We start from the raw sequence: 27,054 nt of genomic DNA, 5'->3' as shown, positions 1-27,054 counted from the left end.
TTTAAAAATGTTTACCTAATACTGTATTATATCCCTCGTCTACATTATCTAATATATCTAAGTACTTGTATTTCCCCAGTTACCATAGTAGGTGAACAACATTCACATAGTTAAAATTAGAAATATCCATGTTTATACATAACTCAACTGTCAAGTATCTTTAGTAAAGTGAAAAATACAAGCTGCCTTCTCTGGAACTGTAGACTATGGCTCAGATTTTCAATCAGATGTGCACAAAGCCACGTTTGCACTTTTGTGTATATATAGCTTCAGTGTGGAAATCCTCTGAATTGTAGTTGCAAATCAGGGTTGTGCAGGCATGCATGCACCGACATGCGTAACCCCAGTGTGCATGTGTGCATTGGAAGTTTTGCATATCTAAGTTAAAGCAAAAGTAACCGTGTACTTTGCACATGCTTGTTTGAAAATGTCAGTCCATGCTGAAAATCAAAAGGTGCCCTTTACCAGTATTGACCTTTGGATATTGACCTGATCTTGGGAGGTACATACCTGAGAATAAATGGTAATCTATATGTTAGACTAAATTAAGCTGCTTAAGAAACGCCATAATGAAAACAGGGGAATACAATAAAACAAAATAGGCTTTACAATAAGCTTAATTAAGGCCCAGTAGTGTTCTAATGGTTATCATGAGGCTTAGCAAGGACTGGCATTTAGCATAAATTAGCATAAGTATTTGACCTAATGTCATTAGGTTTGTAGGAGCTTTTGCAATATGTAGCTTTTGATAAACAAGTACAGCTCAGAAAGATGAAACAACAGATTTTGGTGGGATTTTAGTATATGTAATCGTGAATTTAACCTCACTGATACACTAGAAATATTTATGCACATGCCTGGTGTCAATGATTGGAACTCCAGTTATGGTTTCCCAGACAGCTGTACATGGACAAAAGGCCAGAAAACATATGATCCCCAGGCATGCGTGGTCAGGAAAAGGGGATATAAAATATGGTGTTTGATTAACCTTTAGTTGGGACATCAGGGATGACAGAATGGCTGAAGTCTTAGTACTCTCAAGCCCACTCATACTGCTCTCCATGTACTGTTCTTCCCCTTTTCTCTTCTAAGGGTATCCATAAGGCTGTGAGTATGCACAGAGTAGGGGGTTGTTTGGTTATATTTATCTTGCTTTAATATATTTTTCTATGAGTTCTATTTTACTTGTATATTTTAAGTATTCAATAAAGTCCTCATGTTTCTGTGCAATTCACCAACCTCATCTCTTATAATAAATATATGTAGTTGCCTGAGTAACGAACCCGTTATTAGTGACTTGTGCAATTTGCACCTGACATTTATCAAAAGCTACACCAGAAAGAAGTCCACCAGCCTGTTAAAGAGGAAAAAATACCAATTTAGTTTCCAGATTGAGCTCTGCATTAACAGTCACATTTCTAAGCAGTTTTTCCTGCATCTTTCAGTGCACACACCAACAGCATGGATTGGTAGTGAAGAAACTTAATAGAACTTAGATTAACACTGAAGACAAAACGTTCTGTTTACTGAATTGATTATACAGCAGATTTTACTAAAATTAGTATTTTACTCAATCTAAACTTTTCAATTATTAATTTTTAAAACATGTATCTTAGTTGCTCTTACTTGAGTGTCAACTAAGGCTTATATTTGATTGACATACCGAATTTTAAAATTCGGTACCAAAATACTCAGTGAGATGCACATTTTGTATTAAATCATTCTACGCCACTACAGCCAGACACTTGATGAGTTTTGTAGCACAATCCAAACCATTTTTGTTGACTGTATAAAGGAGATTACCATTATTATACTGTATTAGTTGGAAAGAACAAATACAATTTCATTCATTGTGACTGTGGGGATACAGCTACCAGCAGGACCCTTATTAGACAGAACGAACCTCTCTATGCTTTGTGTTAAAATACACAGTGGATGCTTCATGCTGCCTCCTGTGGAAAATAATACAAAAGATAGTCATTACAAATGCATTAAATTGATTTTGTCACTGATTTTGCACTCTGTTCATTTGCTGTACTATTTTAGTAAGAGGGAAGCTGAGTATTGGTCAGTTGCACTTTATGCGGTAATATGCATAAACTTTGGGACAAGTTAGGCACACAGTTCGCGTGCATTGGTGGGGGGGTGTGTGTTGAACGAATGAATGAATGAATAAATGTTCATTTTTTTCTGTTCCATGCTGAAGGTAACTAGACTTTAGTTTGTTTTTGAAAGGTATTGTAATTCCTTTAATAGAAAAGCCCATATAAAGTCAGAGTTTACAATTCTTTCACATGCAAAACTCCAGTCAAACTTGGTGAGTATTATGTGCATGTAGTCCTACTAATTATTAAGTCCCAAAAACAGCTCTGATTAAAGTAAATGGAAAGACTCTCACTGATTTTGATGAGAGTTAGATTGGGCTCACAGGGCTTGATTTTCCATGGATTGAATCAATGGCAAAGCTCCTGATAACTTCATTGGACACAGGATCAAGCCCATATTAACAGATTGGAATATTGAACATTAAATGAATTAGGATTATTTGTTGCTACTGTATAACCATATATTCTGATAACCTCACAAAATTGGTTGAACTGTAATGTGATATTACTTCACCTTCATCCCAGTAAGGAAAAAAAAATCCTTGTTGCTGTTAACTGAATCAGAGCAGAAATAGCTTCTTTTCAAGAGCAGCACTGATCAGCTGTGTGCCTTTGAAGCTAGATGGACAATTATTAAATATCCTTATTACCTCCAAGTCCAAAAGACGTAATTGTATGAATTAGGAAGAACTTCTACTTCAGATCCTTTCATCTATTTTTATATTCCCCAATTGTATGTTTTCCAACAAACAAGAAGCTATATAATATAAATTAATAACTTCAGCGCCTTCACAGAGAGTAGAGCTGGCCAGAGAAACTTTGACAGAACCTTACAGCATCAGAATACGTAGTTTTGTCAAAATTGAAATGTATTGCAAAATCAGGTACATTTTTCTGGAATTTCATTTAGATGAAAGAGGAGGAAAAAAGTTGCAACATCCCTTTTTTACATTGTCAGAACAAAAAATTTCAAATTTGTATTTTGAAATGACTTTTTGTTTTTATTTTTTTAGTTTGTATTCTATTATGCATTATAATACAGACTTGTACATATAAAAAGTATAAATTGAAGTGAAGTTTCTTTATTTTGTCAAAATGAAACCTTTCAATTACTTGAAACAAATAAATAAAAATTTAGAATTTTCCTGTGTGGCAAATTTCAATATTTTCAGTTTTCATTACATTTTGTAATGAATCTAAATTGCAAAATCTCTAATTTCTTCCTGAAATGGAACTGCCATTCTCCACACAGCTCTAACTGAGACTACTGCACTTGTCTGTAACAGCTCAGAATAATAACGTGTATCTGTTGCACAAGTAATCGGAATCAGTTTAGAAACTTTGTTCTATCCAGTTTCTTAAAAGGATAAAACTATTGTAGATTGATACAATGTGTTCAGAGAAACCTTTTCCCCTTCTGAGCTCTCAGGTAACTATCTTTCTTAAAAACAAAATAACACAAAAACACCACTAGCAAAAGATTAACTCTCCACCAGAAACAAATGTTGTGTTTCATCCTAATCACCTTCTAAGAAAATACTCCAGTCTCCTAATTTTAGGGAGCCCAGCATCTTCACATTACATGTGTTAAATTGCACCTTTAAGGTACTGCCCACACTGATGGTTGTATAGAGGCACCTTATTCCTGTAAAAACTCCAGGAGTATAGGGGGTCATCAGCCACTGTACCACCTTTTGACAAGATGCACTACGCACACAAATCCTGAATGCAGCCTGCACCACTGCCTTTGCAGAGCAGGGAAGGGGCTCCTCTTGGCATGTTCCTCTCTCTGAAACAAGAGTGCTGCACTCAAGATTCTTGGTCCCTCTTGGTGCAAGGGCTACAATTTTGCTTTGCCCCTGTACAGGAGTACAAGGGGGTTTGAAAGGGGAGGCTCCCACGATCCACCCCAATTTATGCAGTCATGCAGGGCTGAGCATAGTGGAGTCCCTGGTGTACTTCTCAGAGTCTTTCCCTTAAACATGTATGTCTCTCTGTCATGCACTGCTGCTAATGTTAGGGAAGGCTTCTGCTGTGGATCTTGCCATCTGTTCCAGAGACCTTTTCACAGTTACCTTCGAAGACCTTCTGCAAAGACCTTACTTCCTCATTCGGCATTTCATTGTTGCAATTACTAGTTGTCTAAACATTCTGAAGATTTTTACCCTTCAGCCCAGAAGCTAAAGGATAAAACATTCCACCATGACATTTTTTACCATGAACCCAGCAGATCCAGTTGCAGGCTCCTATATTATAACTTAAGCATCCCTTGTTTATTCTTAGCATTCACACATAACACTGTCAAGGCTGGTAGGCCAGAAATGTGACTCATCTTTCATGTCTCTTTACAAAGTATGTAATTCTTTATACTTCTTTCTTAACAAAAATGAATGAAGTAATGAATGAAGTCCTTAGAATGAATTATTTTAAGCCAGGGAATCTAGATAGAAAACTCTTAGTTTTAAAAGTTTCAGTTGTTCTTCCTACCCCATTTCATTTTTCCCTGCCATGATCAGTAATAGTTTGGGTTTTTCTAACTTTGAATATCTTTCTCAGTGAACATAAGAATTGCCATAATATATTGGAGCAACGGTCCATCTTTTAGTCAATATCCTGTTTCTGACAGTTGCCAGTACCAGTTGCTTCAGGGAAATATGCAAGAATCCTTGTAATGACCACTTGTGGAATAACCTGCTCATGGGGAAGTTTGTACAAAACAGTTAGCATGTATACTCTTAAAGCATAAGAGCTTATATCCCATCTTAAAAAAAAAAAGGGGGCTGGGGAGGTTTGTAAAATTTTGGTTAAAAAAAATTTAAAGCACTGCATGACTTGTCATTCAAGTCACAAAGGGACTTTTGGGCACTTTTAAAAATGTAACTGTCCATTTTTTATTGTTCTTAGATCTTGGCATTAGATGCTCTTATTTGTATTAGCAACAAAGCATGCTTTAAATAGATCTACTGTAGAGAATGTCTGTTTCTACAGTCATTGCCCAGTTCACTTCCCCACTCCATATTTTGTGTTCACGACTAGTATTTTTAGAATCATAGATGGCAGAGGTGAGAGAGACCATTTAGGTCCTCTAAGCTGTTCCCTTGCAACATAAAGGATATTGTTCTTTATTAATTCCGCCTTTAAATGCTTCATCTGAAATCCACCTCCCTTCTTTGGTAGTCTTGTCCAGCAACTAATCCATCTCACTGTCATGGTATCCTTATTCTTAATCTCAAGGATGTAATATAGAGAAACTTTTGGCTTCTGGGAAAAGCACTGTATATTCTGTTCTACAGTTGCTTGGAGATTGCTTTGAGATGGATGAGTGGAGAGGAAGATGCTATACTTGGCAGTAAAGCAGCTGGCTTTTTCCACTTTGAAAAACTGAGCATGTCACTGTCTTGATAAATCTAGCTTTTGATTCCCTGGTAATTTGTCTTTCAACTTTAAAAGTTCCTCTTTTAAAGGTCTCTTTCTTAATCTTATTGTTAGCCATGCAAATATGAGATATTTGCCAAAGGAGATCTTCTTCAGCATGGTTGTATTGAGTCTCATTAATGTTTGAAAGATGAATATTGTCAAAACATTCATTTCTGGTTGTTTCTTCCAGTGTTTGGGGGAAAATACCCGTTCTTAGAAAGCTAGTTTTGATGTTGACACAGACTACTAATGTCATCTCCTCACCAAAATGATAAAAGTAATTGCTATATTTAACAACTAACCATTTGACAATGCAACAAACACCCTTTAAATATAAATTGGCAATGATATTTTAGAAAACTGTAATTTTAACCAACTGCACAGGATTTACTCTAAAACTACATTGGAATACCCTATGCTGTGATTTTGCACTGATATACTTCTGCAGTCACTGGTGGATGACCCCTCTTTTCCCCATAACACTACTTTGGGGGTCAGGGTGTGTAATAGGTTATGGTTATAATCAAAATGAGTAATTTCAAACCAGTTTGAATCCGATGATGCCCCATCTCTTCCCTGCCTACATCTGTTATTTGCAAGTGCACTATACACTGTTGTGTAAACGAAAAATTAGAATAGTCTAAAGCCTTTGAATGCCATTAGAATGTGAGCAATGGTGAGTGCCTATATCATCCTGTTATGTGGCTTAGTTGCAGGCATCATTCTTGATCTGCCAAACTGAAGAAGCGTCTTTTTGAGCTCAAAACCTAACTGCCCAGTTTGGAAAGAATCTTGTCAGTCATGTAATGCAACCAAATTCAGAATCTGTTCCAGTGAATGAATGTTACTGTAATGGAACCACAGATTGTGGCTCAAATGCTCAAGCATTGCAGGTTTTTTCTCGTGGGGAGAGAGATGATGCTTACTCATTTGCACCAGCATAAAGCAGGAGTAAGTCTATTAAAGTGAATAGTGTTACATTCATGTAAGGTAGGTATAAGTGATCCAAAGAGATTAATTCATTATGGTTAAGTCACTTTAATACAGGAATATGTTCTTTTTTCCCCTATTAAATGAAACCTGCACCACGCTGCCAGCACGTGCTGCCTGTAAATTCAGTGAGACCAGCTCTGGCAAGACCACTCCTGTGCAAAAGGGGATCCTCCAGTGGCATAGAGTTGGCATGCCCAACCCTCTGCTGCTGCCAGAGGAGATGGGAGTGTCAAGACCACACCTAAGCCAAACTGTTTGATGGATACAGTTCGGGCTCCCAGAGGCTTTTATCAGCCGATTTATGTCAGAGTAGCTAGAGGATTGGTCTAATTTATGCTAAGTATTGGTTGTGCACACTTGTACATGACTTGTATGTGTGCTCATGTAGCCAAGATCTGGACTACTATATGCAATGTCAGAGGGCAACACTTAACTTTTTCTTCACAAGGATATAGGCTATGTTAGACTGGATGCACAGTAGTCCCCATGGCAATGCATTAGTCTTTGTGTATAATGGGGAGACAAGTAAAAATGGAGAAGTCTGCTGCTTTTTGGTCAGGGTGGAAGGAAGGCAGAAATCTTTGAGACAGTGGTGGAGGCAGGTTGAGGTTGTGAATGTGAGGAAGCAGCTATATTGCATTACTTATGTTGAACAGATCAAAGGTGAAACTCTTCATTTGAGGAAAGGGGGGGAATTGAATTTTGACCTAAACTGCTGAAATAGGATTAACCTGTCATTAAAGAATATATTGCATCAGATATTTCATAACTCTCGCTTAGTAAAGATAGAAATGAAAGGATCCAAGAGAGGAGAGTTGGATTCAAAATGCATATTTAAATGTTTTTCTTAATATAGATTCACCCAATAAATAGACACACTATTCCTTCACCATCAAAAGATCCAATTTGTCTGTCTAAAACCTTCCAAGATAACAATAGTTTCTCTTCCATTATTCCATCCTCAGATATATTTCTTTTTTAACATGGAGATACTGTTGCTCATAGCAACATAAGACAGATGGGTATCTAACTGCAACTGTTCCACTGTTCTGTTTATGTTTATGAATTGAATTAACTGTGCAAGATTTCTTAAAATCTTCCTCTTCTGTTTCTTTGTGGCTGTAATGAAACATGCATTACAGCATGTGTAGGGGTGTGTGTGTGTGTGTGTGTATATATATAATTTTAACACACACACACACACACACACACACACACACACACACACACACACACACACACACACACACACATATATATATAATATGTATGTGTGTATTAAAAAATAGGTTGCCCATACATTTCCAGTCTAACAGGTCATTTCAGTTTCTTGTAACTTTATTGAAGTTTAACTTTTTTGACTGAAATGTGATTATTTTTGCTTGAAAGTTTCACCAAAATAGATTCAGTTTTTAAGCATGGAAAAAGACGGGGCTGGAGGGAAGCAGTTTTTCTGCTTAACACCCCTCCCGCTGGCCCCTCGCCACACACCCCAAAACTTCTGTTGCTTCATGGAACTTCAGTTTTAATATGTGTGGGCTTGTGGAATATGATTTGTGAAGTTGTACATGGAAAAAGACCAGGGCTTGAGTTTCTTCCTCAATGATTGTATGTATTGCATAGAACAGAGCATTCGGCTGCTGTTTAGCAAATAGCAACACATGCTGAAACGTCTTTTCATTTTTCTTTTAACAGCTACGAAATTGCATTTAAAGTTTAAATTAAAAGAACATTAGGGTTGTAAAGTGAAGCGCCCAGAAGATGGCCATTGCTAAAATTAAGGCTTTCCATGCAACTTAAATTCTTCCTCCTTATGCATATGCATTATGTTACAGGGCCTGATTCTGTTTTCTGTTGCATGGGAGTGGCTGTCATTGGGTTCAATGGGAACAGCACCTGTGTAACTAACAGCAGAATTTTGCCCTCAGTGTTTAGTTCCATGATCGGATATTATTTTCCCAGAGGACCACTGTTGGGTTCAGTGCACTTGATGGATGGTGCTCAGTGAATAAGGCAGCTGTTCAATATTTTTTTTGTTCTTTGTTTCCCTGCTTCAAAGATTACACATCATACAAATCGTTCCATGAATAAGAATTTTTTCTTTTGAGAACCCTTCCTTTTTGCACTCATCACCATAAAAGCTGAGAACCTTAGAAACATTAATTAATTTGTTCTCATGCATTTAGTGAGGTGGGTAAACTGAGGCACAGAACAATTAAGTGACTTACCCAGAGTCCTTTAGGAAATCTGTGGCAAAGGTGGTGGTAGAATCCAGATCTTCTGGGACCGGTCCAGTTTCTTAACAACAAGCTTGTCCTTCCTCATATCATGGATCATGTCTCCATTTGCTTCACAGGGTCCAACTTCTGCAGTGTCTGAAGTAAGATACCAGCCTGAGTCAGTGCATAGCCTTGCCTCATTCACTGGAACTGAGTAAGGCAAGAATCCCTAGGCAAACAAATAGTCTGTGATAATGTAATAAAGAATTTATTGCAATGCAAACATACAAGGCACTAGTGTTACAATTGCAAGGACGACTTTAATTCTGGCTTTTCCTGACTTTTGAGCACTTGACTGTTTAAGGTTAATGCACTCTTAATGTAGGATTGGGATAAAGAATATGTTACATATGATATGACTTAATGGACTTAATTTTGGGTTTTCTAATGATCCCATGGATTTACATTTGAAGGGAGGAAGGAAATGAGGCAGTAAACTGAAAAAGAAAGCGTGTAGCACATTCCCAATAAATATATGGTACATTGTTAGTGTACATGTTAAGAAATCTGTTTCTATAGTAACTAGTGTAGATTGCCACTTCCCCTAGTGTTTGGAATATTACCAAAGTCAATTTTGCTGATGCTGTGAGGGGCACATCAGTGTAGGCTACAGTAGTTTACTGCTGGTAGTACGCTCTGTGTGGTTTTGAGATGCATGAGCAACACATTTGGGTAACCAGAGATAGGATTTAGGGAAACGTTTCTCCCTACCATGCTGAAATAGCGTCTCATCCATTCAGAGTGCTGTGATATAAAACATTTCCTTTTTCATTCTGTTCAAAGACTAATCTACGTTTTAATCTTATCACAAGGAGCAAGAAGAAAGGTAGTTAGGTATGTTTCCGAATTTTGGATTAAATGTACACATTTTGGTTTAACAGCGTTTTTGTCTGTGGATAGAGTCGTCATGTCTGAAATTCACTCTTCGAGGGGCAGCAGGAGGCTGATGTATCACTTAAGCCTCAAAATAAGGCTTAGTTGGGATTTAAATGGTACATTGGCTTCCTCCTGGCCCTCTGCACCACAGGTGAATATCTTTCCCAGAATATAGTGACGAAAGGTTCTTTTTTTTTGTCCAGAGAAATTATGCATCCTCAAAGAGAGAGCATTTTTTCTCTTTGTTTTATACCTACCTCATGTAGGGCATAATAGGACAAGCCCCAGAAACCTCTCAGACTCCATCAGTAGGTGGCAAATTATATGAATTTATTTATATTCCCATTTCCAATACAGTCTTGTGCAGCAAAGTATTTGCAAGGCTCCTGGCTCTTTCCTACTGGACCAAGCATGAACAGGCATCTCCCTTCCTTGAGAACTCAGTGCATACGAGGCTCAGCTAGTCCAGGTCCTCCCCCCTCACTGCCTTCCTGAGTCTTCTTTTATACTTCTCATCTGATGGCTAATTGGTTCACTAGCCTGGTCAGCTAATTAGTTGCATATCCCCAATCAGCCGCCTCCAGGGGAGCTGATTGGTGCCTAAGTGATCAGAGTGCGGGCTCATTTATTAGCTTCCAGCACTTTGTTACATAGGGCCTACTCCAACCTCTATTGAAGTAACCATTGATTTCAATGGGCATTGGATTGGGACCTTAGCAAATGGAAGACTGACGTTTTCTGCAGGAAAAAGAATGTTTATTTCAGGTAGCTGCAGCTTGATTTTAAAGTCACAATTAGGTGGCCACTGTAGTTTTGAGAGCAGAACTTTCTTTTGTGGGTCTGTTTTGCTGCCTGTTGTAAATACTTGGAGATGTTACAGAAGTTTCTCTCTGGCTCTATTTTCTCGCAGATGGATGAGATAAAAGGCAAAGACAGAGTGATTTTGGCTTTGGAAAAAGATCTTGGTGTCCAGGCGGGCCATGCACAAAAGCTGCTGCTTCAGAAAGAAGCTTTGGATGAACAGCTTGTCCAAGTAAAGGAGGCAGAACGGTACCATGGTAGCCCCAAGAAGGAACTTCCTCCTGGAGTAGGGGATATCACTGAAATGATGGGAAGCCCGGTAAGAGATGCAAATAGTCTTCATAGGTCAGTTACTGTATCTGCTTTCATAGCGTTTCCGGATACTCTGAAAACATGGAATTGTGAGTTAGGTTTAATTCTTGCCAAAGGAGCATTGCACTGGTAACAGCCCTGTACGTTGCACTTTTGTGGTAAAAATAACTCCACTTTTTTGAGTATCAAAAACTCCACGTCTCTTGAATTTTGAAGAATGTTTAAAACATTTGAATTTAGACCATTTAAACTGGTAAATGTGGCCACAATGTGAGGTTATTACTTGTAATTGCTGACTGATTAAGTGTGTTTCTCCAACTGCAATGATGAACCATTTGTTTCCTTCAGACATTTATTTATTTTATGAATATGAACTATTCTATACAATAAGAGTAGACATTAAAAGGGAATTTGTACTTATTCTTTTCCAAATCTATAAGGTGCTATCTTATAAATATGTTGTGTGCCGTACTATTAATTCTGGCATGAGACTGATATAGTTAGTACAAAGCAGTAGGTCTTACACACATAATTTAAGATTTGATTTTAATTTTTTATGTCATGTAGCTTAGAGTTAACCTTTTACTGCTTGCCCTTTTTCAGCTTGTACAACCATGCGACTCTTATAAGAAATATTTGCAACAGTTCATGTCAATTAAAAATATTTTCCAGTCAATGATACAAATGCCTATTGATATTCTCTACAGTATTCATGCTGTATTGCATACACTGAATGCAAACTCTGCCTGCTATAATCTAAGTACATGTTTCTGTGTAGTAAATGAATATTTGAAAGGGAAAAAAAATCCCTTTTTGGTTTGTATGTTTTTAAAGGAACAGCATATGGATGAACGAGACATACGGAGATTTCAACTAAAAATCGCTGAACTGAATGCTGTAATACGGAAGCTGGAAGACAGAAATACCCTTTTAGCAGATGAAAGAAATGAACTGGTAAAATAATTAGTAATAACACAGATGGTGACTTGCAGGACAATATCTTAACTGTACTCAGAGGTTGTGTTTTCAGGCAGAGTTTAACTTATTTGTCTCTGTTGCTAACACACTGAAATATTGTAGAACTTGAAGATTTTTTTAAATGTTCCTATTTGGCCAGGACTTCGAAACTGCTGGTGTAGAGAGAGAACAGTATTATGCTATTTTCTGGGTGCTTTTCCTTTTCACTGAATGGTTTGTTTGGGCACAGGGATGGAGCATTTGCAGGGTTCAGAGCTAAATCTGTTGTCCTCCAGGCTGTCCTCCAGTCTGTCATTCCATGTAAAAGTCACTTTCCTTTTTCAAAGAGGAGGAAATTTAACATAAGAAACTCCACTTTGGAAAAGGTTTAGAAATGATTGCTCCTCCTTTTCATCTTCTTCTGAACTGTCTACAAATAGTTCACACAAAGTAGGCATCAAATTATGAGTGGTAGCTTGCATGCAGCATTTGGTAATATACTGCACCATGACATGTATGTAATCTATGTAACTAATTTACTGTATTACTCTCTGAAGTAATGAAACTTGACAATGCCACCATTGTTTTGTGAACTTCTTACGCTGGCTAAGAGCTACAAAGCTTGTTTTTCTAATGGAAAAAATCTACCATTGCCTAATCTCTAGGGAAACTCTTGAAATAAGAGGAGGTATTGTGGGTGAGAGATAGCAACTTAGACATGGAAGGAAATGAGGAACATTTAAGAAATGTATTTTCCTGGATAGTTAGGGTGCAATTTTAAAAAGCATTCAGTGTTGGTCTAACTCTGCTCTCATTAAAGTTAATGGTAAAACTCTCATTGACTGCAATGGAAGCAGAATTATGACAACACTGAGAACTTTTGAAAATCCCACCTGTATGTCTTGGCAGTAGCAAAGGATAATTCATTCACTCTGTCTAGGTTTAGAATGTTCCATAACATGAGCAATGCAGGGGTGCAGGAACCAGGGGTTCGGAGGGTGCTGCAGCATCCCGTGGCTTGAAGTGGTTTCCATTATATACATAGTTTACAGTTTTGTTCAATGACTCTCAGCACCCCCACTATACAAATTGTTCCAACTCCACTGGAGCTGTGTGTTTGTTTCTAAAGTGACACCATGTTTCTGGCATGGTAAATGTAACATGCTCTTCATGTGATTTGTACAGTATTTGACAGGTGTGGATATTGTACATGGTTTTCAAATCACCTTACCAGTTTATTGGTTTTAGGCTATTGTTTTGGTATTGAAAGGCTCTGCTTTGTGATGAATGGACTTAATTGAGCTATGATACCTTGACTTAATTTACATGAAAACTTCAGAAGAGTTCATTTGTGAAACAATATGAAGGTTTTGTCTTCCTTTATTTATTCTTGAGTAACAAAATACCTGTCCTCAAAGACCAACTTACCTACCATAACTAAAATGTTATCTAGTAAAATCCAGTACTCTTTTCTTTCCCCCTAATAACTAGTCATTCTGTTTGAAAATGACTGTGCCAGTTTTGTCTTGGATGTGTCATAGTAGATATATCTTCGAAGTGCCAGTGGTAGGGAAAATCTGTAGCCCCTCTGATGAAGTGAGCCACTGAATCCTCATGTGTGTTGGCACCGTGTCCAGACATTCCTGGAACGTCAGATGAATTGGACTGCCTCAGGCATCACTCCACCTTGGCCCCAAGATCCCAGAGTTCTTATGAATCCACGTCAGGGTCATCATCTTCCCACTTTGCATCCCCTGACAAGCTCCGAGGGCCAGTGGATCAATATGGACCAGGGTTGCACGTGCCACATGGCTGGGGCAGAGGTCCCTGGCCCGGCCCCTACTGTCCACCAATGTTCTACCCATATTAGTGGCTTCCTTGGACTCAGTGGGATACTGCTTGCTTGTGGAGATCCTGCTCCTTTGCCCGATCTAAGCCAAAGTCAGGTTGACGGGGGTGACTGTGCCTCAGCCAAAAGCCCAAGCATTGGTTGTCTTCCTCCCTGCAGAGCCACCAGAGTCCTCCCTCCTGGGTACTTCTTCCTGGGAGCAAGAGCCAGTTGTTGAGCAAGAGCCCTCATCCTTGTTGCAGGCTGATGCCAGGCTGCCTGGTTCGTCCTCATCTTCTATTCTAGAGGACTTTAAATTGTACCAGGATCACACTCAAACTGCTAGACGTTTTGCGGCCTGCTGTCTCGGGGAGAGTGGCCCTCCTGATTAAAGATGGAAAAGCAGCAAAGAATCCTGTGGCACCTTATAGACTAACACACGTTTTGCAGCATGAGCTTTCGTGGGTGAATACCCACTTCTTCGGATGCAAGTGGTGGAAATTTCCTGGGGCAGGTATATATAAGCAAGCAAGAAGCAAGCTAGAGATAACGAGGTCAGATCAATCAGGGAGGATGAGGCCCTGTTCTAGCAGTTGAAGTGTGAAAACCAAGGGAGGAGAAACTGGTTCTGTAATTGGCAAGCCATTCACAGTCTTTGTTTAATCCTGAGTTGATGGTGTCAAATTTGCAGATGAACTGGAACTCAGCAGTTTCTCTTTGAAGTTTGGTTCTAAAGTTTTTTTGCTGCAGGATGGCCACCTTAAGATCTGCTATTGTGTGGCCAGGGAGGTTGAAGTGTTCTCCTACAGGTTTTTGTATATTGCCATTCCTAATATCTGATTTGTGTCCATTTATCCTTTTCCTTAGAGACTGTCCAGTTTGGCCGATGTACATAGCAGAGGGGCATTGCTGGCATATGATGGCATATATTACATTGGTGGACGTGCAGGTGAATGAACCGGTGATGGTGTGGCTGATCTGGTTAGGTGCTGTGATGGTGTTGCTGGTGTAGATATGTGGGCAGAGTTGGCATCAAGGTTTGTTGCATGGATTGGTTCCTGAGCTAGAGTTACTATGGTGCGGTGTGCAGTTGCTGGTGAGAATATGCTTCAGGTTGGCAGGTTGTCTGTGGGCGAGGACTGGCCTGCCACCCAAGGCCTGTGAAAGTGAAGGATCATTGTCCAGGATGGGTTGTAGATCCCTGATGATGCGTTGGAGGGGTTTTAGCTGGGGACTGTATGTGATGGCCAGTGGAGTCCTGTTGGTTTCTTTCTCGGGTTTGTCTTGCAGTAGGAGGCTTCTGGGTACACGTCTGGCTCTGCTGATCTGTTTCCTTATTTCCTCGTCTGGGTACTGTAGTCTTGAGAATGCTTGGTGGAGATTTTCTAGGTGTTGGTCTCTGTCTGCGGGGTTAGAGCAGATACGGTTGTACCTCAGTGCTTGGCTGTAGACAATGGATCTTGTGGTGTGTCCGGGATGAAAGCTGGAGGCATGAAGGTAGGCATAGTGGTCGGTAGGTTTTCGGTATAGGGTGGTGTTAATGTGACCATCACTTATTTGCACCGTGGTGTCTAGGAAGTAGACCTCCCGTGTAGATTGGTCCAGGCTGAGGTTGATGGAGGGGTGGAAGCTGTTGAAATCGTGATGGAATTTTTCCAGAGATTCCTTCCCATGGGTCCAGATGATGAAGATGTCATCAATGTAGCGTAGGTAGAGAAGGGGCATGAGTGGACGGGAGCTGAGGAAGCGTTCCAGGTCGGCCATAAAAATATTGGCATATTGTGGGGCCATGCGGGTGCCCATAGCAGTGCCACTGATCTGGAGATATATATTGTCATTAAATTTGAAATAGTTGTGTGTGAGGATAAAGGTACAGAGCTCAGCAACCAGTTGTGCTGTGGCATCATCAGGGATACTGTTCCTGACAGCTTGTATTCCATCAGTGTGTGGGATGTTAGTGTAGAGAGCCTCTACATCCATGGTGGCTAGGATGGTGTTTTCTGGAAGGTCACCAATGCATTGTAGTTTCCTCAGGAAATCAGTGGTGTCACAGAGATAGCTGGGAGTGCTGGTAACATAGGGTCTGAGTAGAAAGTCTACATATCCAGACAGTCCTTCAGTGAGAGTTCCAATGCCCGAGATGATGGGGCATCCAGGATTTCCGGGTTTGTGGATCTTGGGTAGTAGATAGAATAACCCTGGTCGGGGCTCTAAGGGTATGTTGATTTGTTCCGGTGTTAGTGTAGGGGGTGTCCTGAGTAGATGGTGCAGTTTCTTAGTGTATTCCTCAGTGGGATCTGAGGGAAGTAGCCTGTAAAATTTGGTATTGGAGAGTTGTCTGGCGGCCTCCTTTTGGTAGTCAGACCTGTGGCCATCCTGCAGCAAAAAAACTTTAGAACCAGACTTCAGAGAGAAACTGCTGAGCTCCAGTTCATCTGCAAATTTGACACCATCAGCTCAGGATTAAACAAAGACTGTGAATGGCTTGCCAATTACAGAACCAGTTTCTCCTCCCTTGGTTTTCACACCTCAACTGCTAGAACAGGGCCTCATCCTCCCTGATTGATCTAACCTCGTTATCTCTAGCTTGCTTCTTGCTTGCATATATATACCTGCCCCTGGAAATTTCCACTACTTGCATCCGAAGAAGTGGGTATTCACCCACGAAAGCTCATGCTGCAAAACGTCTGTTAGTCTATAAGGTGCCACAGGATTCTTTGCTGCTTTTACAGACTAACATGGCTACCCCTCTGATACTGATTAAAGATGCACTCCTTGAGCTGGCGTGAGTCCACCGCCTTAGTACCACCAGTGGTTAAGTGCGTGGAAAAGCACTATTTTGTTCCTATTGTGATACAGCATAGCCAGAGGGCAGCAGGAGAGTGTTAGCAGGGAGCCTTATTCCCTGCAAGGGGAGGAAGGTTTGCTATAGATTAACTAGAGCACCTGAAGCCAATTAGAGCACCTGAAGCCCATTAGAGCTCCAGCAGTCAGTCACATGATATAAACCCCTGCTTCAGTCAGACAGTGTGGGGGTTGGAGCAGGAAGGTTTGGTTGGAGCAGAGAGCGGTTTCAAAGAGTTGAAGCAGAGAACAGTTTTGAAGAGAGACAAAAGGAAAGTTTGTAAGAGTGCTGCGGTGGGCTGAGAAGTCCAAAAACCCTAGGTAAGGGGCACCTGGCTTGTGTAGAAGGAAGGCAAGAAGCCCCTCCACAAGCTGAAGGGCAGGAGAGGGAAGTAGCCCAGGGGAAGGAACCACCAGTTCAAGTGGTTCACCACTAACCTCAGGGCCCCTAGTTGGGACCTGGAGAAGAGGGCGGGCCCAGGTCCCTCCCTCTCGACTCCACTCCTCAAGGATACTAGTGGGGTAATTAAAAATACCAGTTTAGAGGCAAGCAAACCTTCCCCAAAACCTTCCCCAAAGAAGAGAAAGCGCGAGACCCAGCATAACAGTACCGGCAATTTGCCACACTATGCAGGAATTTGAAAGGTTCTGTTTCCACTCAGTCCCAAATTCCCTGGTTGTAATGGTAGTAAATGTTAGGGCTCATCAGAATAGGTTCAAATCTACCCCCAAGGACAGACACTCCAAGCAGTTGGACTTTCTGGGCAGAAAGATCTATACCTCCTTGTCCCTTCAGATGAGGATCGTGAATCAAGAAGCTTTGCTGTCCAAGTATAATTTCCTCTATTGGTCAGCCAAATCTAAATTTGAGGACCAGTTGCCTGCCCTGACGTCTAGCATGAGAAATTTCAGGAGTTTGTTGTGGAGGCTGCTTTGCAGCAAAATGACCCTGAAGTCCACCCTTGACTTTGCAGACACCTTGGCCAGGGGATGGCCTCAGTGGTAACTGTGGGATCACTTTGGGTATCCTGCAAGCCATTGAAGACTTGCCCTTTGACAACCAGGTCTTGTTCTTGGACAAGACTGATGATACTTTGCATTTCTTTAAGGATTCCAGGGCTACCTTGAGGCCTTGGGAGTGTACATGCCTTCTGTGCAAAGATACCATTATGGGGTACAGCAGCAATACTGCCTGAAGCATTCCTTTTGCTCAACCTTTCCCACTGAAACAGTGGGACTACCCTACAAAGAGGGATAAAAAGAAAGCAGTCGGGCTCAGGCCTGCTAAGCACCCATTTTGACTCCTTAGTTCAGAGCACCAGTCCAGTCGTTACTCCGCCCTCTTTATCCCCCCTATTGCTTTGGGAACAGGCTGGCCTTTTTACAATGCTTGGGATTTGATTACTTTCGACAGCTGGATCCTAGCAATCCAGTCCAGTTCTTCTTCACACCCCTTCCCACCCACACACACACCCACGCTGTCTCTCTTCAAGGACCCCTCTCACAAGATACTGCTCGTCGAATAGGTCAACTCTGTGCTAACATTGGAAGTGGTGGAGGAACTCCTGCAGGAACACTGGGGCCCCAGCTTCTCCTCCCAGTACTTCCTGATACCAAAATCCAAGGGCAGGATGAGACCCATTCGTGACCTTCATAGCTTCAACAAATTCATCAAGTACCTGAGATTCTGCATGGTTACTCTTCTGGCTATCCTCCCAGCACTGTCTCAGAATGACTGGTTCACTGCTCTGGTTCTTCTGATGCCTACTTTCATGTGGCAATTCTGCTGTCACAGGAAGTTTCTTCGTTTTGTGGTAGAATGCTGCTTTCAGTACACAGTTCTCCCATTTGATCTCTCTTCTGCCATCCTGAATCTTCACCAAATGCATGGCATTGGTTGTGGCATATCTCAGGAGCGAAGGAATCCACTCATACCTCAACGACTGGTTACTGAAGGGTGGCTCCAGAGAGATGTGGACCTAAGGCTTGGAAGGGCAGTCCTGCAATCCCTATTCCAGTAGACTCCGAGCCTCACCTCTGGATTGGGGTACTGCTTGTGAAGATTGGGGTACTGCTTGTGAATCACCTAAGTGGAATATGTCTCTGTATCTACTCGAAGAAGAAATGGTTACTTACTGTAACTGTGGTTCTTTAAGATGTGATGCAGATGTGTATTCCATGACCCACTCGCTGTCCCCTCTGCATCGGAGTCTCCTCTCATGGACGTCTGTGCAAAGGAACTGAGGGGGGTTGAGGCAGTGCCTCATATAGCCATGAGGCACGAGCACTGCCCCTTTATGGGTACTGCTAGGCAAAAGTCTCACTGGACATGTGCACACCTACTTCTCGAAGAACCACAATTACAGTAAATAGCCATTTCTTATCATACATATTCTAAAAGAATATATATTGGAACAGAGCACTGATGCATCCCTTGTCTTCTGCTTCTTCAATAAGGATAATCAATAGGCTGCTTAAAGAAACTAGACACTTTAGAGTTGGTGCAAATCAGGATTAATGCTATTAATGGCACTACACTAGTATAAAAACTGGAGTAAGTGAGAGAAATATCATGCCCTTCTCCGATAGCTTTTCTCTTCAAATAATTTCCTATATTCTTTCATGGGTGCTGGAACTAGGAGTACTGGGGGTGCTGTCACACCCCCTGGCTAGAAGTGTTTTCCATCATACACAGGGTTCACAGTTTGGTTCAATGGCTCTCAGCACCCGATCTATACAAATTGTTCTAGCACCCTTGTAGTATTTTTAGGATCATATTGCATGATCCTTAATGGTTCATGCGTGTTAGCATAAGAGCAGGCGTGGCAGGGTAAGGTGGTGTTTTGCTCTAAGTAATTTTCCTAATATTACTCTTCGATACTGAATATCCTTTGTGCTCTTGACTATCTTATTGTTTTGCTCTAGCTCTTCTTTACTTTTTTTCTTTCAGTAATACTTAGCTTCTTTTATCTGGTGTGCTGTTGGGAGGAAAAGGTTATTTAGTAACTGGGTCGCTTCCCTGAACGTGCTATTTACCTTCCTTCACACCCTTAAGAAATGCTAAAATACCGCAGACTGAAATCTGTGGGGCCTATTCCATTAAAGTAGGATGTGGGGCGTGTATGACTCAAACAAACACTCTTCTGGGTGCCTGGAGTGAAGGCATCACCAATATGTTTTTAAAAAAGTAAAGCAGGCTTTGCCATATGAGGAGGCACTTTGTAAACTGCTGTACTTGAATTCTTAAGGCAAAAATGTATATCCTTCCCAAGATGAAACAAAGAAACAAATCTTTAAGAAAAATGTTATCTTCCTGAAGTTTCAGTTAAAGCCCAGTGCATATTAAAGTCTTTTTGATGATAAAAATAGGGAAACAGAACAGTTCAAGGACTGTGGAGATAAAACTAGTAAAATACTGAATACCACAAATTGGGAAAGGGCAGTAATTTACTTGAGACGATTGTCTGACATCATAAAAACAGGAGAACAAAATTGAGCAGCTGAAAATGTCAGCAGAACCCTGAGATTGAATCTGTGCCCTCTGGCTGACTCCCTGATTGTGCTAATTACACATTAGGTATAATTTCCTTAAAATAAGGGAGTGTGGTATATTTCTAATAAAGGGTATTTAAATGGGTGAAAGGTAACTATTATATTCCCTTCTCTAGGAAAAGGGCTAATAACTCACTGGAAGCACATGCATAATAAGATTTACAGTTTATCAAGAGATAAACCATATAAATCTGTGTGCTTCCCAAGAACAAAATATGATGTATAATGGCGAAGACCAGCCTTAGCAGTGAGGGCATTTTCAGTTCTGTTAATAGTGAGTGCTGCATCCTCACCATTGATTTTTTTTTTTTTAATTCAAACCTGCATTGACTTCCATGTTAGTTTCACTTTGGTAACAAGCAAAGGCTATAAGTTGTTAGATGCATACAGTTTAGTTTAGCAGTGGTGTGTAAGCAGAAAAATAGTCTTTATGAATGAATGAATGAATGAATGAAGGGGGACTGAAAATCCAAGTGTTCCTCCTCCTTTCAAGTCATTGTAGCCCAGATTATGATTAACTGACATTTTGGGGTTCCTTTGCAGCTGAAACGTTCTCGGGAGACAGAAGGTCAGCTGAAGCCCCTTGTAGAGAAAAACAAGAGGATGACCAAAAAGAATGAGGACATGTTGCAGTGTATCCAGAGGATGGAAGAAAAAATTAAAAATCTCACAAGGGAAAATGCAGAAATGGTAAGCAACTATCTCATACGTATCAGAGGTTACTTTGTAAGAGCAGCTGCTCTTAGTAGCTTAGAGTTGAAAACAAATGTGTGGCTTTTACTCAGATAAATACTGGTATGTCAAAAGCTAAGCCATGTGAAGGTGTCAGCGTCAAATACAATATGCTGGTCGTGGGTAGTATTCAAAAATCAGAGTGTTTGTTTAATTTTATTTGCTTTGTCATTTATTAAACAAAATTGATTAAGAATAAGGACCATTGTGGTTTTAATGTGTAAAGGGTATAAAAGGGTATAAAATAGAGGGCTAAAATTAACCTTGGCATACCATGGGATTTTGCATGGATGTATATGTCAGAGCTGAATTTGACCTGTATAAACTAGAGATGGTAAAGATCCTCTTCAGGATTGTTCTCTAGAGTATATTCACCAGTGCTTTCTCCATCCTAGTTTTAGATGTCCAAGTGAGATGCAGAATATACTCTGTATGTGTTTAAGGTGTAAATATTTGCTTGGTGGAAAAAGGACCTTATGTTGTGCTGGAGCAGATTTCTGAAGCATCATGTTAATGTATCAGAGGTGAGGGTTTTACCTAATGCTGCAGGAAGACATTTAAGAGTTGGTTGTGTTAATAATAAACTTGATTTTTGCAGAAAGAAAAGTTATCCACACAGCCGACTTTGAAGAGACACACTTCCTTGAACGATCTCAGTAGCACACGAGAGGAACAAGAAATGGAATTCCTGAGACTGCAAGTCATAGAGCAACAGCATGTTATTGATGATCTCACAGTGGTAATATTAAACATGTTCAGTACACACGTGCATAAACCTACATTCAAACCTATCGTTAGAGAGCAATATCCAAGTTAATTTGAATTGAGTACAGTTAAAACTGGCATTGTAGTGACATGAAAAATAATTCTTCAACACTTTGGTTATTCCCTTTGTAGTAAATTTATGAGTTTCCACAGAGCATCTATGGTCTTATTTCAGCCATACCAAGTGGTGATCTCATAACTCAGGCTTGCCTGGTGAGTACCTGAAAAGTTGATTTCTAAGGTCCTGCAGAAAATGATGTTGAAGATTCAGCAAGTGGTGCTCTTGATTGCATCATTAGTGGTATTGGGGAAGTAAGACATGAAACTGAGATCTTGACCACTCATGGTCAAAGTGCTTACAATACTGTTTGCAGGACAGGGGGCTGTAACATAGAATCATAGAATCAGAGACTTCAAGGTCAGAAGGGACCATTATGATCATCTAGTCTGACCTCCTGCACAATGCAGGCCACAGAATCTCACCCACCCACTCCTGTATCAAACCTGTGTCTGAGCCATTGAAGTCCTCAAATCATGGTTTAAAGACTCCAAGGTGCAGAGAACCTTCCAGCAAGTGATCCGCATCCCACACTGCAGAGGAAGGTGAAAAACCCCCAGGGCTTCTGCCAATCTGTGTCTTGCAGTAGGCCCATACTTACCCGCCAGGTCAACGCGGAGAATTTGACTTCTCGGAGTTCGAACTATCGCGTCTAATCTAGACGCGATAGTTCGAACTCCAAACACGCTCCCGTTGACTCCGGAACTCCACCACCGCAAACGGCAGTGGCAGAGTCGATGGGGGAGCCACGTAGTTCAATCCTGCGGCGTCTGGACAAGTAGGAAATTCGAACTAAGGTAGTTCGACTTCAGCTACGTTATTCGCATAGCTGAAGTCGCGTACCTTAGTTCGACATCCCACACTCCCCCCCAATGTAGACCAGGCCTTGGACAGATTCTGATGTGGGTGACTGCACCTAAAACTCCCCCAGATGTATTTTTCACTTCTGTCTCTAAACTGTTGTGTTGCTGTGCAACATGAAATACCTGCTGCATTTCACCCCAGAAGCTGTTGCATTTAGGTGAAGATGAAGGGGTTCCCATAAAAGTTTCTAAAATACTTTGAAGAACCATCTGAATTAAAGGTGCTTTTTAAGTTACCATCATTATTCTGAATTGCTGTGTACATTCCCAAATTTTCTCCTCTGAAGCAGTGTGCTGGCAGAGATGGATTACTTCACCATTTCAAAACAAGCATTGTATCATTGGTAGTTTACTATTCTTCCACTTTCTGGATTCAATTACTAAAATGAAGCCCTCACTTAAGTATTCCAGCAGGATGTAGTTCAATATCGGCAGATGAGAGACAGCTGCTTTATCAGCAATTAGAGTTAGAAACCTAAAATCACTGTAATCCTTTTAAAACTAGAAGAATCAGAGGGAAGGACACAGAAATTAGTAGATGAGAGTAAAGCTGGAAAGGATAATAGAATTAGGGTAAAGGGCGGGGGGAGCAGAGTAAAAGAGGATTAAAAAAAAATTTAGGAGGGAGGACCTACCTATTACCTTTTCCTTCCTCCCTCCCTCTTCTTGTCTCTTTCTGCCTCTGTTACCTTCTCCTGCTGCCCCCTCTGAAGGTCAAGTCAGTATTCTTTGGCTGAATGATCACAAGACCTAAAAGTCCTAGGTATACTTGTGACCTCCTTACGTTACAACATAGATTTATTACAATCTTCTTCAAAGCTGATGCTAAAAGAAAGGCACAAGGGAACTGGGATCAGAAGCCAACAAACTTGTGCGTGAGCTTCCTAATTTGTATTCAGAACTGAGTCCTGTAAGTGTGAATAGTCAGTGCCTTACCTTCTTAGCGCTTCTGCCCTTAGGAGGCTGAGTAACCTACATTGTGTGTTCCTTTTTTATTTAAAAAAAAAAAGCAGCAAACAAAGAATATCTTCATATGTGGTTCTGTGTCAGAATGTATGTGACAGGCTGATTTAGGTTTAATAAAGCTGAGCTAGCCTTTGCTATTGATCTTCAGCTTGAGAAGGGCAGTGCACGTTCTTGCCTCTCAATGGGTGTTGCTATATTTCCATAATTTTCAGAGAAAAAAGAACTGTCAGAAACCTGTGCCCAGTATTTTACCTTTGCCTGCCAATTTCAAGATAAACCTGTGGAGTATGTTGCTGACTGTTCCTGGGCTTCAAAGGAAAAACATTCAAGGGAATTTTCCTGTTTAAATATTACAAGAAGTCTTTGTTGTTTGTAACTTTGCCTCATGCTTTAAGAAAACATTTAATGGTGTTTCCTTTTGTCATGTGTAATCTAAATACATGTTAAAGAAGTAAAATCTTCTCTTTTACTCTAGGAACGAGAACGGTTGTTACGCCCAAAAAAACCGAAAAGGAAAAGTCTGAAACCTCCAAAGGTGAGAGTCTGTGTACCAACTCTTCTGTACCTTGTGAATCTCATACAAACTTTTTGGGCGAAATATGGGCTCCATTGAAGTCAATGGCAAAACTCTCGTTGACATGAATGAGGCCAGGATTTTACCTATTATTTCTAACTAGTAATAATTAACACTCCTTAAGTGAATGTTCCTAGCCAAAGTTTTCTGTGACACACACAAACACACACAGATGATACCCCTTAAAAGAAAATCTAAATAGTTTGTAGTCACAATGACCTGAATTTTCAAACATGACTTGAGGCAACTTTAAAAGGGATCTGATTTTTCTCAGGGATGGTGCTTAGCACTTCCTAAAAATCAGGTCCTTTTAAGGTGTCACAAGTTGGATGCCCCAAATTACTAGTCACATTTGAAAATTTAGGCCTATATGTTTTTAGAATTTTAACTTGAACAGTATTAGATGTATAGGTAGTAAAATGGAGCATAACTAATTTGAACTAGAATGCAATATGGAATGCAAAAATGAAACAAAACAGGTGGTATTCATTTATTTAGACAATGGTAGATTTTGTTTTAGTGTATACTTTCAAAGTCAATGGTAGTTTTATTGTAGTAATATATTTTTTAAGTAATGAAATATGCTATAAAATCTTTCCTGAAAAGCTAGTTGCTAACAAGTGTGGGTGTGTACATACTGCACATTTGTGGGTTAGTAGAAGTGAGAATTAGTGTGGTTCTGCTGTACATTGAAATAACACTTGCTTTGTAGTTAAGGCTGTGATTTAGTTGTGGAAGTCACAGAATCGTGACTTCCAAAGACCCGCGGAGGCAGGGTGCTGAGTGGTACCCCCACTGCCCCAGGCAGTGGCAGCCCCTCACAGCTCCCGGCAGCGGCAGGTGGCAAGGGGGACCCTTGAGGGGGACCCTGGAGCTCTGAGCCCCATGGGTGGTGGGGGCCCCTGGAGCTCCCAGCCCACTGGTAGATGCCCAGGCTCCCCATTTTGTCATGGATATTTTTAGTAAAAGTCAGTATCATGGATATTTGTAGTAAAAGGTTACAGGCTTGCATGAATTTTTCATTATTGCCCGTGACCTGTCTGTGGTTTTTACTAAAAAAAAATCCATGACAAAATCTTAGTCTTATTTATTGTATGTTCTTGATGGCATCCTCATTATGTCCTCATGGTGGCGCTTTTTATTACTTTCTGTTTTATAGTGAATAGGTTCTGAAAGAACAACTTCAGATATATTTTTGATTCTGTATCTCACTAGAAATATTTTTAAACAGTGTTCAGAATATTGCATTTGTATTATACGGAGAGAATAGTTTCAAAGAAATCCATAAGCCTCGCAAAAGTCTGATATAGGGTGAGGTTATAGCAGATCTGTATCATTCATGCTCAGCATGACATACTTGGATGTTCATCTGTGGCAGAGATAAAAGTGGGGCCCTTTAAAAATAAAATTAATATTTTTGTATCTGATCATATGTTCGATATTAAAATACTATAATATTGTACAATGAAGAGCCCTAACACAGTTTTAAACTGTAGTCTTTGGGATTATAAAATACTTGTTTTTATTAAAAGTAGTTTACTACTTTCATTTTCTTTTAATGAGATGGTGATAGCCATATTATGTGACACTAGGAATATCAGTAATGAAGGAAAGAGATGGGCTGCCAGCTTCTACAATACTTTAATTATTGGAAAAATCCTGTGTTAATATAATCATGTATTGCCAAAACATAGTAAAACCACCTTGACTCACTTTTCTTATACATGGCACCCTTTCCCTGCCCTCTTTCTGGTTGTGAGTGCCTTCTCTAATGCCTGTTACTGTATCTGGAATGTGCATAGCATATTGTGGGTGCTGCCATCTGTTTACTCTGGCTAGTCAAAATCAGATTTGGAACAATTTGACTCAGAAAGCAAATGAGGTTTGGTGTGGCTTAGCCCTCATTATTCCAACAAAAACTCTGTTGTTCTACTTTTGTTCTGACCATGTCATAGCACAGTTGTTGATTGACTTTTGCAGAGATTACAGTGAGATGTTTTTATTTTATTTTGGACGGTTTCACTTGGACATTGAGTGATTACGAATCAATTTTATGTAGTTTTATGTCCTCTGGTGTCCGTGCCTTGTGGTGGTGGGACAGCTTGTGTGCTCTAACGATCCCCAGAGTCTGTGTCTGTGCAGTCTTTTTGCTCCTGGTAGGTTCAACCAGGCTGGATTGGTCTGTGAGGGAGGGGCCAAACAAAACAGACACCCTGGTCCTCCAGGTTGGGGGTTAGGGACAGGGCTAACAACCCTGTCCCGTAAAAAAACAAAATATGTTACGGAAACACTGATGGAGAAATCGCCCATTACTGTGTGTGATGACCTTCAGGAATCAATAACCCATATGAAGCCACTGGCATGAAGACTGCAGTACTCAATACCAAGATAAAAACCAAACTTGGTTTTTGGAACGTACAGACAATGTATGAAACAGGGAAGCTAGCTTAGGTCACAGCAGAGATGAGACACTATAGCTTACACATCCTGGGTGTCAGCGAGAGCAGCTGGACAGGGCAGAAAGATTAACAGCCGCCTTGGGAAAAACTTTGCTGTATTCTGGATGGGATGATGGACAACACCATGAGAGTGTTGCCATCCTTTTGAAGAAGGGAGTGACGCATTCCCTGCTTGAATGGAAGACCATCATCAGGAGACTTATGAGAGCCAGACTGAAAGGGCAACACAATATCACCCTGATTCAGTGCTATGCTCTGACAAATGGCAGTGATGAAGAAGTAAAGGACAAATTTCACCTTACATTACAGGCAGAGTTAGAGAGAGTACCATGCCACAACCTAACTATCGTCATGGGAGACCTGAATGCCAAGGTCAGTAAGGACAACACAAACAGAGCAATGAGAAGACATGGGTGTGGCACCATGAATGAAAACAGACAGAGGCGTGTTGATTTCTGCAATATGAATGACCTAGTCATCGGTGGAACCCTATTTCAGCATTGTGAAATTCATAAGCTGACATAGTGTTCTCCAAATGGCAGAGATAAGAATCAGTTTGACCATATGATGATCAACAGCAAATGCCAGTGCTCACTGACAGATGTTGGCAGTGACCACCACCTGGTGACAGCCTCCATCGAGCTAAAACTGAGAAGTGTGAGTCCACTAAACA

General features: G+C 40.5%; 1 protein-coding gene across 3 annotated transcripts in view; it reads left to right on the top strand.

The window, feature by feature from the left end:
- JAKMIP1 (janus kinase and microtubule interacting protein 1) overlaps positions 1–27,054 on the top strand; it is a 269,959-nt gene that overhangs the window by 162,750 nt on the left and 80,155 nt on the right. For all 3 annotated transcript variants that reach the window (XM_039539676.1, XM_039539674.1, XM_039539675.1), the window contains 5 exons: positions 10,581–10,790; positions 11,618–11,737; positions 20,508–20,654; positions 21,295–21,435; positions 23,824–23,883. In XM_039539676.1, the coding sequence (XP_039395610.1) occupies positions 10,581–10,790; positions 11,618–11,737; positions 20,508–20,654; positions 21,295–21,435; positions 23,824–23,883 (678 nt within the window). The remainder of the gene's footprint in view (positions 1–10,580; positions 10,791–11,617; positions 11,738–20,507; positions 20,655–21,294; positions 21,436–23,823; positions 23,884–27,054) is intronic.

Source organism: Mauremys reevesii, linkage group 5, assembly GCF_016161935.1.
Source record: "Mauremys reevesii isolate NIE-2019 linkage group 5, ASM1616193v1, whole genome shotgun sequence".
In the NCBI taxonomy this organism is placed as follows: domain Eukaryota; kingdom Metazoa; phylum Chordata; order Testudines; family Geoemydidae; genus Mauremys; species Mauremys reevesii.
This window is presented reverse-complemented; position numbering and strand designations above follow the sequence as displayed.